The sequence below is a fragment of the Bombus terrestris genome, chromosome 10 (genome assembly GCF_910591885.1).
Source record: "Bombus terrestris chromosome 10, iyBomTerr1.2, whole genome shotgun sequence".
NCBI classification, from domain to species: Eukaryota; Metazoa; Arthropoda; class Insecta; order Hymenoptera; family Apidae; genus Bombus; species Bombus terrestris.
The window spans coordinates 11,073,850-11,088,843 of NC_063278.1; the positions used below are offsets into that span (position 1 = coordinate 11,073,850).

At 34.4% G+C, this 14,994-nt stretch overlaps 1 protein-coding gene across 3 annotated transcripts in view; it reads left to right on the forward strand.

The window, feature by feature from the left end:
* LOC100649219 (homeobox protein dve-1) overlaps positions 1–14,994 on the forward strand; it is a 58,594-nt gene that overhangs the window by 6,733 nt on the left and 36,867 nt on the right. For all 3 annotated transcript variants that reach the window (XM_020864963.2, XM_020864964.2, XM_012312349.3), the window contains one exon: positions 4,526–4,796. In XM_020864963.2, coding sequence (XP_020720622.1) covers positions 4,526–4,796 — 271 coding nt within the window. The remainder of the gene's footprint in view (positions 1–4,525; positions 4,797–14,994) is intronic.

Below are 14,994 nucleotides of genomic sequence, written 5' to 3' on the forward strand. Positions count from 1 at the left end.
TAAATTTGTCCTCGATTGGGACGACGATATTTAAATTTCGTTTGTATTTTAAGCATCAATTTTTCTTTTTTTATCGAATTTTTGAAGATAATATTAAAAAATCAATTAAATCAATTAAAATTAGGTAATCGAAAAGATAGTACAATTAAGAAACGGAATAGGTAAGCAGTGGAATTTACGTTGATTCGAAAATTGTTGGGATATACAAAGGAACATGAACGCACCTTTGCACAGTGAATAGTGCATCCCCTTTCGCGTCACGTCGAAGTTACCGCGATATCACTTGGGGCGTTAGCCGGATAAGCCGCTAACCCCATCCACCTGTTGCCTTTTCTTATGCGTTCCCGCTTACAGGCCCGCGTTCATCCTCATTCCTCGCGTAGAAACGAGCCAAGGAGCAGTCGTCCTCTTTCAATCCTCGCTCACCTCCGGACTTTGCCTTCCTCCCTCGTCCACTACTTTATACACCGGTGTCAGGCTTGTGCTCCTTTCCTCTCTTCGCCGCTTCCACGGTGTCTTCGTCAGTCTCTTTTCTTCTACGTTTTCCTTCTCCACCTCCTCCACCAGCGCCGTCTGATTCTTTTGCTCCTCCGTCCCTTTCTCTTTCCTTCTCTCCTGCAGTTCCTTTTCTCACCACCTTGTACCCTCTTGCTCTCGCACCCAAGCCCGGGTCTTCAGCGGTCTGACGTGTTTTTTGCGAGTGCATACCTCGAAGCAGCTCCCGAAACAGTAGCTGGTACCCCGGTACAGTCCGGACCAGTGAAAAAATCAGCGACCCGAACTCGGTCCTCTCGTTGCCTATCCACCGATCAACGCCAACCGTCGAATATTTCTTCAATCATTTTCTTGCGATAGATTATTGCACCGAGATGATGGGATTTACACGAATTTAACACCAACGTACCACATCACGTTATATTCGCTTTAGTTGTTTTTCCATTATTTATAGCCAATTCGTGTAGTCGACGTACAATAATACTGTGTAGATTATAAACAGATACATTGAAACAAAATCTACAGCAAAAAGAGCCCGCTTTGTTTATTCTATCGCCTTCGTGATAGGCGAATATGAAAAAAAAAGAAAAAAAAACAGTAAGGAGTAGGTATACAATTTATTCTTGAAAGTGGAAGGAAATGCCAACCTATAAAACATAAGATTTTATCATTTGCAATTATATGTAGAATTCAAGAAAATCGAATCGCGCAAAAGAACGTAAGATCGTGTTAGAAATGGCACGATCAAGCCTACTACTGATTCAATATTGCTTATCTCACGTCTTTATAAAGTTTCGATGATACAATCTGATTGAACTTTGAATCTATTAATTCGGCAGTGGCAAAAATCTATCTATAATGGCCGTACAGAATTATCGTAATAGTTTATCAAAACAATGTATCGAGTATAAGGTGTGTATCTATATTTCGAAGAAAGTATTGTCACGTATTTGACTCTAAGAACTGTTTAAATAGCAAATTAATAAATATCACGAATTGATTAAATGATTTTTTATTTCAAATAAGTTAGTTAAGTTTTGTACTTTTGTTCGTTTATTTCCTATGGATATTTTCTTTTTAGGAAACAATATACAATAGAATAAATATCTTAGGAAACGAGGCATAATGAATTTATTTTCTGTAAATTTACCAGGATTAAACGCAAAGTTTATATCGAGAGTACTGTGTTAGGTATAGGAAAATAATGCGAAGAACGTTGATTCGATATATTCGTAATAAATAAAACTTGACAAATTTTCATAGCATACTATTATTAGATACAAAGATAATAAAATTTGCACAAGGGACTAAATTATCAACCATTTATGTTACTATACAGAGGCTATTTTACTTAACATTCGATATATTACAAGAACGTTATTATGCAAATTAATGTTTTATAATGTAAACTAATTTTATTTATAATTTATTTATAATTAAAATTAAGATTTATTTATTATGAATTTTAGAAAGTGATATTGCAAAATTATAAAATTATAAAATTTTATTAAATTTGATAAATAGTCGATAATATTAACAATTTTGTAAGCAGAAAATGATTTTGTTGATTCATACATTTTTACAGCACCTCCTTTTCAAAAAATAATTTTGAAATTCATTCGTTCCTTACTTTATAAAAATATTACTGATTAATTATGATGATTTATATCATTAATTATAAAACACTCCATATATAACAAGTATTTCTAAATATACTTACTGTATTTTTTTGTGAAATGTGCGCTCGCCTATCTAATCAAATTTGATTTAAGATCTTGATGCAGCCAGTGTATTCAGTATACTTCTACTTTAATTTAGCTATATTTTTAGATAAAACAACATGTCGATCATACTAAATTAAGCATTATTTTATCACTTGTATTATGATATAAAAAAATGTATTTTTAATCTTCTAATTTGATTTTAATCATTATTACATCTCTTACTAGGTTAAGACATTTGATTCAAAATTAATTCAAAATTAATTCAAAATTATTCGTACTGAACTTACTTATAACTCACAAAAATTACAAAAGATATAAAGTAAACGAACGTAATTAATTGTAAGTATCTACTATGGCTACATGGACATTTTTCGCTATTTTTTCGATCGTTTTATTAGCATAGTAGGATAACGGCTAATAAAAATTGAGAGTAAAATGCGTTGCGGATCGAGAAGATAATGACGATAGAGTATGAGAGGGTTAAACGGTTTCTTGGTCGATTTGGTCATGCAGTTCCTCGGAAGCGTCATCGACGATCCAGTTTTCAGACAACGAAAACTGCCACGCGGTGCATTTCGCACTTCGGTCGTAGTGTAGGATTGTCGCATTCTGGGCCCACTTGACCCTCGTTGACATCGTGAACGGCTTAGCCGTTAGTGTTAAGTTCAGTTCACTCATACATAAATCTAAGTCCGCGCTTATGCCTTAGCAGACCGTTGTCGGAATTGAGCACGTGTTCAGATTTCATCGACGAGAACGCTTAGATCATCCGGCTCATTCGATACGACCGAATCGTCGCGGATTCGACTATGTTAAGAGTGTCGTCTCATCGGAATTAATGACGAAATTATTACGTTGTTCTCCTTATGTCTATTATTAAACCGCACAATTAATGCACAGCTTTCCCTGCGTCTACTTTATCTATCTTTACGTGTACGCTAACGATTGTTGATGATCGTTTAAATTTATCATTTTATTTCCACGAAAGTTACGTTTTACTCCTTATTATTAATCTTAACATACACACACACATACACACACAATAAATGTTATATTAATTTATATTACTAATAATTATCAACTTAAAACGTTACAAATTCTCTGTGTTTGATAAGACGAAAGCGAGATTAAAATGCAATGAAATTGGGAAATCGCAACAGTGTTAAGGTTATATTACAATATATAAGCTATAAAGGTAATTAAAGATTACTTTTTTTCGATGTATAATAAATATTTTGCATTTTAATTCACAAGTATTACATCACAAGATTACTTTTTTTCGATGTATAATAAATATTTTGCATTTTAATTCACAAGTATTTCACAGTTTTATATATTTGAAAGATTTGTTATTGCTGTTATCACCAGATATTTCAGAAAGAATAACATATAAAACATAAATTATGCTATTATCACGAATCTTTATATATTAAGTAAAAGCGAAAATATAATATATATTTTCTTAGAATATAAATTTATCTTAAGAATATTTTAATTCGGTATTTCATGTACTTTAATCCATTTAATTATAACCATATCAGTAAATAGACACGTCTATAAACTGAGAATTTGAAATTTTCAATGAAATTAATGAGTATTACAGCCTTTGTGTAACGTAGCATGATAATCATAAACCGTAACTGTAATCCGTAATAATTGCAATTCAGTTATACACGATTTTTGAAAGCAAGATACGCACGTGGTTCTTCGTGCAAAATGTATACAATTCCCTTTTTATTATTTTACACGATTATCATATGTACAGTTCATGCATAAAACATCATGCATCTGACAGTTGTGAAATAAGGAGGAAGAGAAGGGGGGAAGTTATAAAAAATCTCATTGTATTTGACAAAATGATAGTAATTAATGGTTTTTAAATATGCACATGATTGGACGTCTTTCTGACCTATTAGTATTTCTAGTTTAGTATGTCATTCATAATATTGTTACTCACAGTTCACCAACATTTACATCTAAGTGTATGTATGCATTTTTGGATTAATAAATTCATCGTGAAATATTAATATATAAACTATCACTACCTTTGTTGATATTTGAATCTATGAATATTTAATTATCAAATGTATAACAATTTTAACAAGTTTTTCTAAAGTATTGTACGTACTCAACGAACGAGAATTTTTTGCGAGAATTCAATGACATTGTATTATATTAACGACGAGTGTATGTTAACAATATGTACATATTGTCTGAAACTATACACGATAATTTTCTAAGAAATCTTGGGAATGATCCGACATAAGTAAATAATTAATTAGGAAGTTGAACTCTTTCGTTTGCAGAGCCAAGCTTTGGCATTGACACACAAGACCTCGCCACCTTCGAGGCCAAGCAGTGTGTCCTCGTTACCGAGGAGTCCTCAGTCTCACCAGTCCCAACAGTCTCAGCCGCAGAGTACAACTCAGCTTCCGCCGGTGCATCCTCATCAATCGCAGACACCCCTAAGCACGCCCCAGACACCGTTTGCTGCGCACAATCAACACCCCAAGCAAGAAGTAAATACAAGCCCCAAACAGGAGGGATTCGATCTCAGCAAATCTACCTCCAGTACGGGTGAGCTTTATCATTTTTTCCATTTCTTTCATCTATCGTTTGATGATCGTCGATGGTCGAATTAAATCAAGTAAATTGCTTCACAGTGATTTCTGATAAACAACTGAAATAAGATCGGGAGAATTTTATTACAAATAATTTCATACTGTCGGGTGAAACCGCTTATTCATAAAATATTAGAATTAATATTTAAATGATATAATATATTCTATATGATAGAGATATTATGTATCGTACCTTATGACACCGTACCGTGTATACAATACAATAAAATATATATCGTATTTTATAAAACACTTGCATTTGCGGTACTGTGCAAGCTGTTTATAACAAACGACATTGTAAAGTTTATTGATTAATTTTACGAAATTATAATGAAAGATTTTAGCGCGGTTCTTTCATACTATAATCGAATTTACTAATTATTTTGATCACTTTAGGATTATGAAGGCAGAGATTCCAATTTGTATCATATTATTATATCGACATAAAATTTTAATTCCATGAAAGTATTGCGGCATAGTTTCCAAGTTGCATGATTCCAAAAAAAGAAAAAAGAAAAAAAAAAGAAAAAACAGAACATCAACGCAATATTTTATTCGCAGTTATTTTTTAATCAATCTACATTATTCAATTCTGTCTTGTGACACTGTGGATACGAAAGGATTTGCTCGTGAAGTTGCTTAATATTTATTTCATCACTGTTTTATTTTCTACCAAATTGCTATAATTCTATTAAGTTTGAAGAAATTGAAATGTTTACAAGGGTAGCGCTTTTTTTTACATCATAGCGATTCTCTATCTGATTTGTTTAATGCCTTGTAAGAGATATATAAGTTACTTTATTTGTGTTTTTTGATAATGTTGTATTTACATAAATTTTATGTATTATTTTACTACTTGGTGTTTCAAAAACCAGCAAAGTTATTCAATTTTCTTTTTCGTTTTAATTCCTCTTTTGTCTCGCTTATTTATTTATTCTTCTTAACTACGGTTTCATCCAAAATCACATTGAATAGCTCACGTGTTATTTTCTTGGACGTACATCACCTTCATGGTATTGGATCGAATAAAAACGACTTCTATATGTTTACATCGTGAACCTTGGTCTAGACTATCAGTGTCGATGATGCCACCAAACTATCCTTCGCCACGTATTAAGTTATTCTTTAATAGTAATTGATGCGCTTAAAATACGCCCGTTTAAGAAAATATCTATTTGAAACGATTTGATTTAATATAAAAAATAAATGTTTCCAATTAAAGATATTTATTCTACATTAAAAATTGAAAACGTTCTCAAATTATTATTTCTTATTAATCTATTATTTCTAATCTACTTTACTGTGTGCTAGATAGGATGTTAATATTATATTATTATTATATATGTATTTTTTATTTAGCTGTATTAGCTATTATTAATATATTATATGTAAATTTTATATAATATTATCGTACATTATACATATAACAATTAATATGAATATATATGTAGATATAGGTACATATTGCGTAGAATGAAATATATATATAAACAAAGAATCTTTTTTACGAAATGCGTGAAATGTAATACTATCATGATACTTTCACTGGTAATTAATGAGCATTAATAATAAAAATAACAAACCAAGTTATCCTGCAAATATTTGACAAAGTATTTTATATGACAATAAAATTATTAACGAAACATTCTGCAGTTGCAGAAGCACGTAAATGTACGTTAAATTTTGCATTACGATGGTGTCCCTATTCTTGAAAGAAGCGGTTCTTTTTCGTCAAGTTTTACATTTGATTTTCATGATGTCAAATTTTTCTAGCCATACAAAAGCACTACTAAATGATAGGAAGTGTAATATAGGTACTTGGAATTAATTAATTAGTGTGTAAATGCTATGATAAATATCTATAACGGTGTTTTAACACTTTTTGTATTCACTGTATATGCACATGCGATTGTTCTAATTTTTAATTCTACCAAACTTTATTGAATATACTATAAGCGCATCTCTTTTTAATTTACGTATAATTCTGATGCCTTAATTGGTTCATTTTGTGTTGCACTGATTGGTTGTTTTTTAGTTTAGCGTAATGATCACTGTAATCGTCCAATTAATCCCGCGTCTTTTCAAACAATAAAAATAACCCGGTAATACTGTTCGAAGAACAGTGGAACCGTTAACCATCGCAATGTACAAGTTAAAGAACTTGGACTCCGTGTTCGTAGAGCAAGTTTCCATCGAGAATGACGAACAACTCGTGTGCGTAGACGATGGAGGTCGCTCGAAGGGGTCGTTAAAGCTCGTAAACGAGATAGACTATCGGCGGAATTTCCTTGATCCTCGATAATGCAGTGGAAACAATTTGCACGCGTCCGTTTGCCGGAGCGAACGAAAACCGGAGTCCACGCTTGGCTTCGAGACGTATCGATCCCCTTTGACAAGTGTTTCAACGCGTTCCTTAAATAGCAACATGGATCTAGAATATATCTATTTATTTGCTAACGTAAAAAAAGAAAGAAAAAAAGAAGAGAGGAGAATAAAAACAAATTAAAGAATCCTTCCCTTTCGTCTAAATTAGTTAAATTAGTTTCTTTTTAACATACTACTCGTAATAATTACCATCAATCTGTATCTCCTTTTTCTCTCGAACCGTTAATATGATAATATACTGTTACGTTTAACCATTTAAAAAGCTAAAAAGTTTAGAAGAAAGATAGTTTACGGGACATATTCGAATGTTTTTGAAAGATATATCCCAGTGGAATTCCCATGATCGTGACTTTGGGTAAGAAAACGGTGATCGTTGAAATATAGGGAGCGGAAAAGTACATATTTGCCCTTGGAATTTCGAATGACGAAGGCAAAAAGGAAGGGAAGACGTGGAAGCACGCACTTCTTCAATCTACGGATTTCGAGGATCCTCTTTAAATCTTCAGCGTCAAGACTAATCCTCGGTCTTCAGCCGATACCTCCTTTTCCCACTCTTCCGCCGTCTCCGTCGCTCTTATCTCGACTTTCCCTGTCGTTTTCGATTTTTTTAAATCCCATGAAATTCTACGAAACCTTGGGATCGATGGAAAGAACTGTTTGCACAACTAGCTCAGTGCAATGACTATGATGATTTCTCTAGCGCATAACAAACAAATTTATTGCTTGATACTTCATACCGAAAACTATCGAGATATCTGACGACTGACTATGATATTTAATACAACATGCATAAAGTTGTTAGAAGGTAGGATAGTCAACTGGCTCAGCAGCAATTTGTAGAATTTACTTTAATTTAATTTGCTTTATCGACAAACTTGTTACCGTTGTGCAAGAGGATTTATTAACGCCGGTAGCTTAAAACTTGCAACATGTAAAATTTCGTTTAGAATATTAATTTTATCGTACAAAAGAGCTCAGCTAATATATTTGTTTAAGTTCACGTACAGTCTGTTTACATTTAAGTTTGATAAGTAAATTTTTTAACTAGTATCATCCATATCACATAGACGTTCCTTTAATTATTCATATATAAGTCTAATAAATCTAAATCAAAGATTTCTTGCGTTTTTATATTAAATTGCGTCGATTGTGAAGTCTCTTAATTTATTTTTCACGAAAATTAAGTATTTCTGCTTTTACTGTTACTTGCAAATCTTTCTTCTTATTTCGTTAGAATCATGCAGCGTTTACTATTGTTCGTAACACTTTTAATTGGAAAGTAATATTTCTACAGTAGAGTTAGGCAGAACCTCATCGTTAAATTTCATACGTCCTACTACTATCTGTTGGAACTTCTTCACAATAGCTTTACTGGAAATCCAGTACAAAAGAGACGTTGAATAAAAATACCTTTATATTTCTTTGATAGAAATTGCGTCGTCTTGTTCATTGGTTGGCGAGTACGACAATCGCGACTTAGGGTAATAGAGTGCGTGTACATGTGTCTCGGTTCTACCTGTGCGAGGCTAGCTTGATTTCTCGTGTACGTATAAGGGTTGAGTATCGAGAGAGAAGGATATTGTAACCCTTACAATCTAATCCGGATTAAATTTGAATCCCTGGCTATGTGGCTGGGCGATCCGCGAACATGTACTACACCGTCTTGCAGCATACGATTGAACTCGTTACGACATTTAACCCATTCTCCAACTCCATTTAGATTGCTACGGAACTGAAAATCGAACTTTTGATCCCTTTGCCTACTGTTTATCATTCAGAAGCTCTGAATTTATTTATCGATTCACTTACACCGATATATTACGGTTCCATACGTTCGAACGCCCATTATTCTTTAATCATTTTCAATGGAAACTTTAATCAGCTATGTGATATTAACTATGAAAGAATCAAAAGCGACTCGTCATTTGAAGACTTTATCCGTCTTTCTAGTCGGATGTCAATAGTGTTCCATTCGGTTCGAATTATTAATTGGTAAATTAATGAAGGAAATTTGAAGCAAGTGATAAAACTTGTATGGAAAGTTCCCTAAATGTCCAAATTTATGATATTTTTAGTAAAATTAGCACGTATCAACGTTATATCTGATTTATAAAAACTTTGAGACTGTGTCACGTTGTAAGAAATTATTAAACACTTAAAGATAAAAATGATCTGTATTGCAGAAATTATCCTGTACGCATACAGCTATATATGGCTTGTAACTTGACCACACAGAAAGCTAAAGACAAAATCGATATCATTATTTTGACAACGTTCATACGATGTACGAATATGTACGTATCTCTCATTACTTACGTGTGTATATATGCGACTAATTTTCATTGTCTATTCATTCATACGTGATCTTCTCTATTACAAGCTATACCTTTTGACAGAAGATGTTACTAAATATGTATTATCTATCTATTTTCATATTTTCCATTTGCTATTCTAAGAACTATGAACATAAGTAATGAAATACAACTAGTGGAAAGAAAAAAGTTTAGCTGTAAGCTAGTATTTAGTAAAACCAATATCTACATGTAAATGAAAAAGTACGTGTAACGAATAACACGGAAGAAGATTATTGATTTACAGATATTCTATATTTATATGGAATGTATATTACATTAATATATATGAAATGTACGAAAATTTAATGTAATGTAAAATGGTAAATTGTAAACCATCATCGAAAATTATTGCGACGTTGAGTAGTTCTTAACTATGAACGCAATGTAATGTCAAAATCTATACTTGAGCGTGGATAAATCCGCATTACTCGTATTTAATCGTATCGCGATGTCATTCGTCCGAATAAGAACAAAGAATAATCCGCTTGATAAATATCAATCAGCACGCGAAATACCCAAATTTTTAAAAATGATCCTTTAAAAACACCGAGATTAAATTGTTAGATAACGACAGTTATAGTGAGAACTCGTGAAATTAATGTAATCATATAATATAGCATAATACTAGAATTCGAAAGAAAAATGATTTCATTCGGTCGCGGGAATTCCTAGCTTAATAGGAGTTCCGTTTAAGCGAAAAGAAATACACGCGTAACAAAGCTGATTCGGAACTCCGTTTAATTGCATTCCATTTCGACGAAATTCGCGTCTATCGGATTTAATTAAGATTATTCGAAAATGTGAGTGAAATTTGTTCTCCGGAAGGACAGAGAGCTCCGTCGTTGAACTGGTCGTTAAGACGAAAAATCGAACGAAACGAGGTTTAAAACAGAGTGTGTCCCGAGCGAAATGAAAGAAGAGTCGGTTGTAGACTTTCACGTACACCCTGTAGATAATGCCTCGACTGTCGTGGAACACACAGGATATGCCAAGAGTGGAACACTGGTGGTGTGAGCGCGAGATGCGAGGAAGAGAGGATGGGGGTTAGGATTAGCTGAGTTGTGTGCGTTGGATTTCGGATTTGGGCAGCAGGCGGTGGGAGGCGGGCAGCGCACACTCGACCAATAATCCCGGATTAATCCCAGATTCGACCATATACGTATACACATGTACCGAACCAAGGACTCACACAGTTACACCAATATATATATCCTCGCAACGAGTTACCAGTACATTCGCAAGGGACGCGCATGGAGTCCGGTCAAACCAAGTGACTGAAGTATACGTGGTCGCAATACGCGTACATTTACACGAACGTGCACCTGCAGTGAGGCGCGATCGCGCACACCGAGAGAAAACGGTGCACGCGCGTCAGGACTCGGAGGAGAGAACCAGGCCGAGCCGCCAAAGGATTTGGCTACACGCACACAAAGCCACGCACACACGTGAGGACACATCGATGCAACGGCCAAAGATAATCCTCACGAATACAGAACCTGGATAATCCCCGTGTAGAACCGTATATACGGTTGCCGGATCGCGTATGCGTATACACGTACGAGAGCACACCTATCACGGACGCAGATGATGGTCCGTACAAAAGGGTGGCGCAGAGAACGACGGCGGGGGTGGATCAAGGGTGGCGACGCGGGGAGCTGGAGGACTATGGCAGAGCACACAAGGTTTAGAGGCTAAGCGGCTCATCCCCCAGAAAGCTTTACATCCCGTCCTGATACGACGGGAATTCTACGAACGATTCGAAAGATATCCTCTTTGTGAGTTGGGGTCGAGGCGCGAGTATGCGCGGCGTGACGCGCCGTACTGCTTCGGTTTGTATGGAAATATTGGTAGGTAGTCGGTGTGAAAGGGACGCAAGACGATTTTACTGCTCATCGTACGGCTGACGATTACAGGAATGCGCCGTGTTTTTGTGGATTCTGTTTGTTTGCCTGTGCACGGAGAAGTTCCAGTTTTTGGCGAAATCCTGAATCGTTTGCGGAGGATTAAACACAAGGAAGATACGCGCTGGCCGGTATCTGCGACTCCAATTACTCTTCGATGTATGTATATTTCATGCAGTTGGGAATATCGGCAGTAATAATTTATTAACATCAGACGATATTAATTTATAAGACACAAGGTTTCACCGCTGAACACAGAGAACGTGCAAGCAACTGCATGTATAACATAGTTATGTATAACATAGTTATTATGTGAATTCCATTTTCCTCGAGATAGAAGATAGATTATGACTTGGGATTTAATTTGTACTTTTTACTATTAAAATTCGAATATATCGTATGTAAAACCTTATTATTCCACGAAAGAATCTTCCTCGGGGCACTAATTCATGGAGACCCATATGGATTTTATCTCCCTCGTTCCTCTCCGCGGAGAAGAAAAATGCGGGGACACATTCGCAGAGGCCCACTCCTCTGTGACCATAATCTTAATCCTGGATTAAATGATCTGGGGTTTGTATAATCTCGCCATTTTGTCCCTGAAACGAATCTCAGGATTAGAGAGTCTAAAACCTCGCAGTCGTACTATGACGATAAATCCGTGGATCATATAACCTCAATACATGCACATACTCTTAAATACATTGTAATAAATGGCACATATAAAGTTTATTGACTTTGACGTGTTCAGCGATGTTTCAACGTTTGTATAACATATTTGCGAAAATAAAGATAGTAAATATCGTCACTTTTAATTAATTAGTACGACCAAGGGTACATTTCATGTTCTTAAAAAAAAAAAGATATTCAATATTATTTAATAAGGGGAAACAATACTCACATATTAGAATATAATAACGTCTTCGCCATGATATTTTAAAATTCAGCCTTTGTAGAAAAAAACTCTAAAATTTCTGAAAAGAATGTACATTGTACAATCGATTTAATTTTTCAACGAAACATTAGCTAAAACTTTTCGTCTTAATAAACTGTTTTAAATCTAAACTTTGAAATGGTTAAAATATATATTTCGTTCTGAAAGATTTAACGAATGTTTGTCTTAATAATAACCTGTACATTGATTAACAAAAGTGACAATTTAAAAAAAAAGAGTTTTTTACCTATTAAATAAATTAAAGTCCTTATATGAGCGCTCGAAGGTTTCGCGACAGATCATTGTGGCGAATTTCTCGTGTCAGGATAACAGAATGTGGCAAGGATTACAGCACACGGAGGGTCCTTCTTGGCGCGTATCGTCGTAGGAGCGTTCTTAGCCTGTTGCATTTGACGACGAGAAAGAGACAAACGGTGGCACTATAAAGCTTTTACACTTCGAAAGCAATACAACTTTCTTACAATTAGGACTGTTCTGTCTGCTGGGCTGGGTGGATTTTGTCCAGAATCCGGTCAACTTTAACGCGAGAATTGGGATAAAGAGCGAGCAAGGACATTAGGATCGCAGGAAAGAAAAAGGTAGACTTCCTTGTAACATCGATAGCATAGAACATAGGATATGAGGGCCTGATCCTCGTGGATTTTTAGACTTTTCAGGATAATCGATTTGGAACACAGGTAACAGTGTTTTGTAATTCTTCTTCTGTGATCCTGGTGTTCAAGGGTCATTTCTTACCCTTTTTACCTTCCCAAACACCTCCTTACTTAGTATGTTATCCGGATATACGATTTGTGAAGCTTCGGCAAATAGATACAAGTTGTATCATACAACGTGAAATTTCTCTTAACATTTTTGTAGTTTTTCCTCTTTATTTTATATTTTATACGATATAACTAAATGTTGTTATTATTGACTGTAACTTAATTCTGTAATTTCTTATCAATATTAAACTACATACACCAATTATATTCAACAGTATTTTCGTTTTAAATTTTTATTTACAGCAATGCTTTCAGATTTTCCGTCTAGAATTAAAAATTTTAATACTTCATATATTATTATAATTAATCGTATTTCTTTTTTCACTATCGTACCTATGCTATTCTCAAAAATGATCTTGTCCATAATTTTTCCTATTTTATTTTTGCTACTTTTTTATTGATTGAAATTCATTAGAGAATTATTCTATCTACAAATTACACAAGGTCCCAACAGTTTTCAAATGTAAACTTTTCTTAATCTTTTTATTTCTTCCCATTTTTTATACCGTACATTTTCACTATTTACTAGAAGTTTCCGAATGTCGGTATAAATTATAAATCGATTCCTAATAATTTGTAGGCCTACTAGACGTCTCGTGGATTGGGCGCGCATATTTCGTTAGAAAGTAACCTATCTCGGATATTCCCGCCTTGGCCCGTTATTCGTTGGCCAAAAAGTCACAAGTATCCTTTTTACTCGAAAAGTATGCAAATGAGATCCTTTGTTTGACACCTGCCGCCTTATTTTAACGAATGGGAAAGCAGAAGCGTCGAGTAGGTGTCCTAAAGCACATTCCGGATTGTAGAAATGGTTCGTGACCCAAATAAGGGCTTTTGTAGGATCCCGACAACCAGGATAGCAGGATGGCAGGATACCTCGCCCTTGCACGCGAGCTTTATTCGTCGTATAACGCGTGTCTCCCTCCACACTGTTCACTTTCTTACAAAACTTTTCTCGTCGCATTAGTTTTTTTATATTTTATATTTTTCATTTTCCGTTGTTTATTTTTAGAATCTCTTCTATCTACATATTCTACTTGATATATTCATCTTCTTCTTACTCTACTTTTCATCTATATTTTCCTTCAACGATAAATTTCAAAGGATTATAAATACAAGCTGTAGCTGTTCTGCTACTTTCTTATGTCTACAAAAAAGGAAAAATAATGCAGTAAATATATAGAAGTTTAACTTCTACAGAACTCGAAACGATTTAAACTTCTGCTTATCAGTTTCGTCAAGTTCGTTTAGTCGAAGATTTGATGACTTATGCATCGAAGGATTTTCATGTAGCACGTAATTGATTGATTTGTTAAGGTTTTGATTGCATGTCAATTGTTCGAATTCAACGTACAAGATCGTTAAGGAGTTAGGAGATGGTAGAAACTTTTACGAATGCGATCGATTAAATAATGTTCAGCTTCTGTGAAGAGGAACAAGTAACTATGGAAATTATATACATGATAGCGAGGATCTCGGTGGAAAGAATACGGCCAATTGCTCTTCATTATGACTGATTTATTTTTAATAAGAAATCATTGATAAATTCTGCTTTTGTAAGATCCTTGACATTTTTTGTGAATGATTCATATACCTTGACAACGTGTCTATCGTGTTTATCGACGTAGCACATAACGGCGCACATTGATGTTAAATTAATTACCCTGTGTCTATCTTACGTCTAATCCTGCTCTAAATAATCTTCTGGATTATATAATCCCGTCATTTAAGACCCAGACTTACTAATCCCTGAAGCGTCTTTGGCAAACAAAACGGTAAGGTTGCATAATCTTGAGGA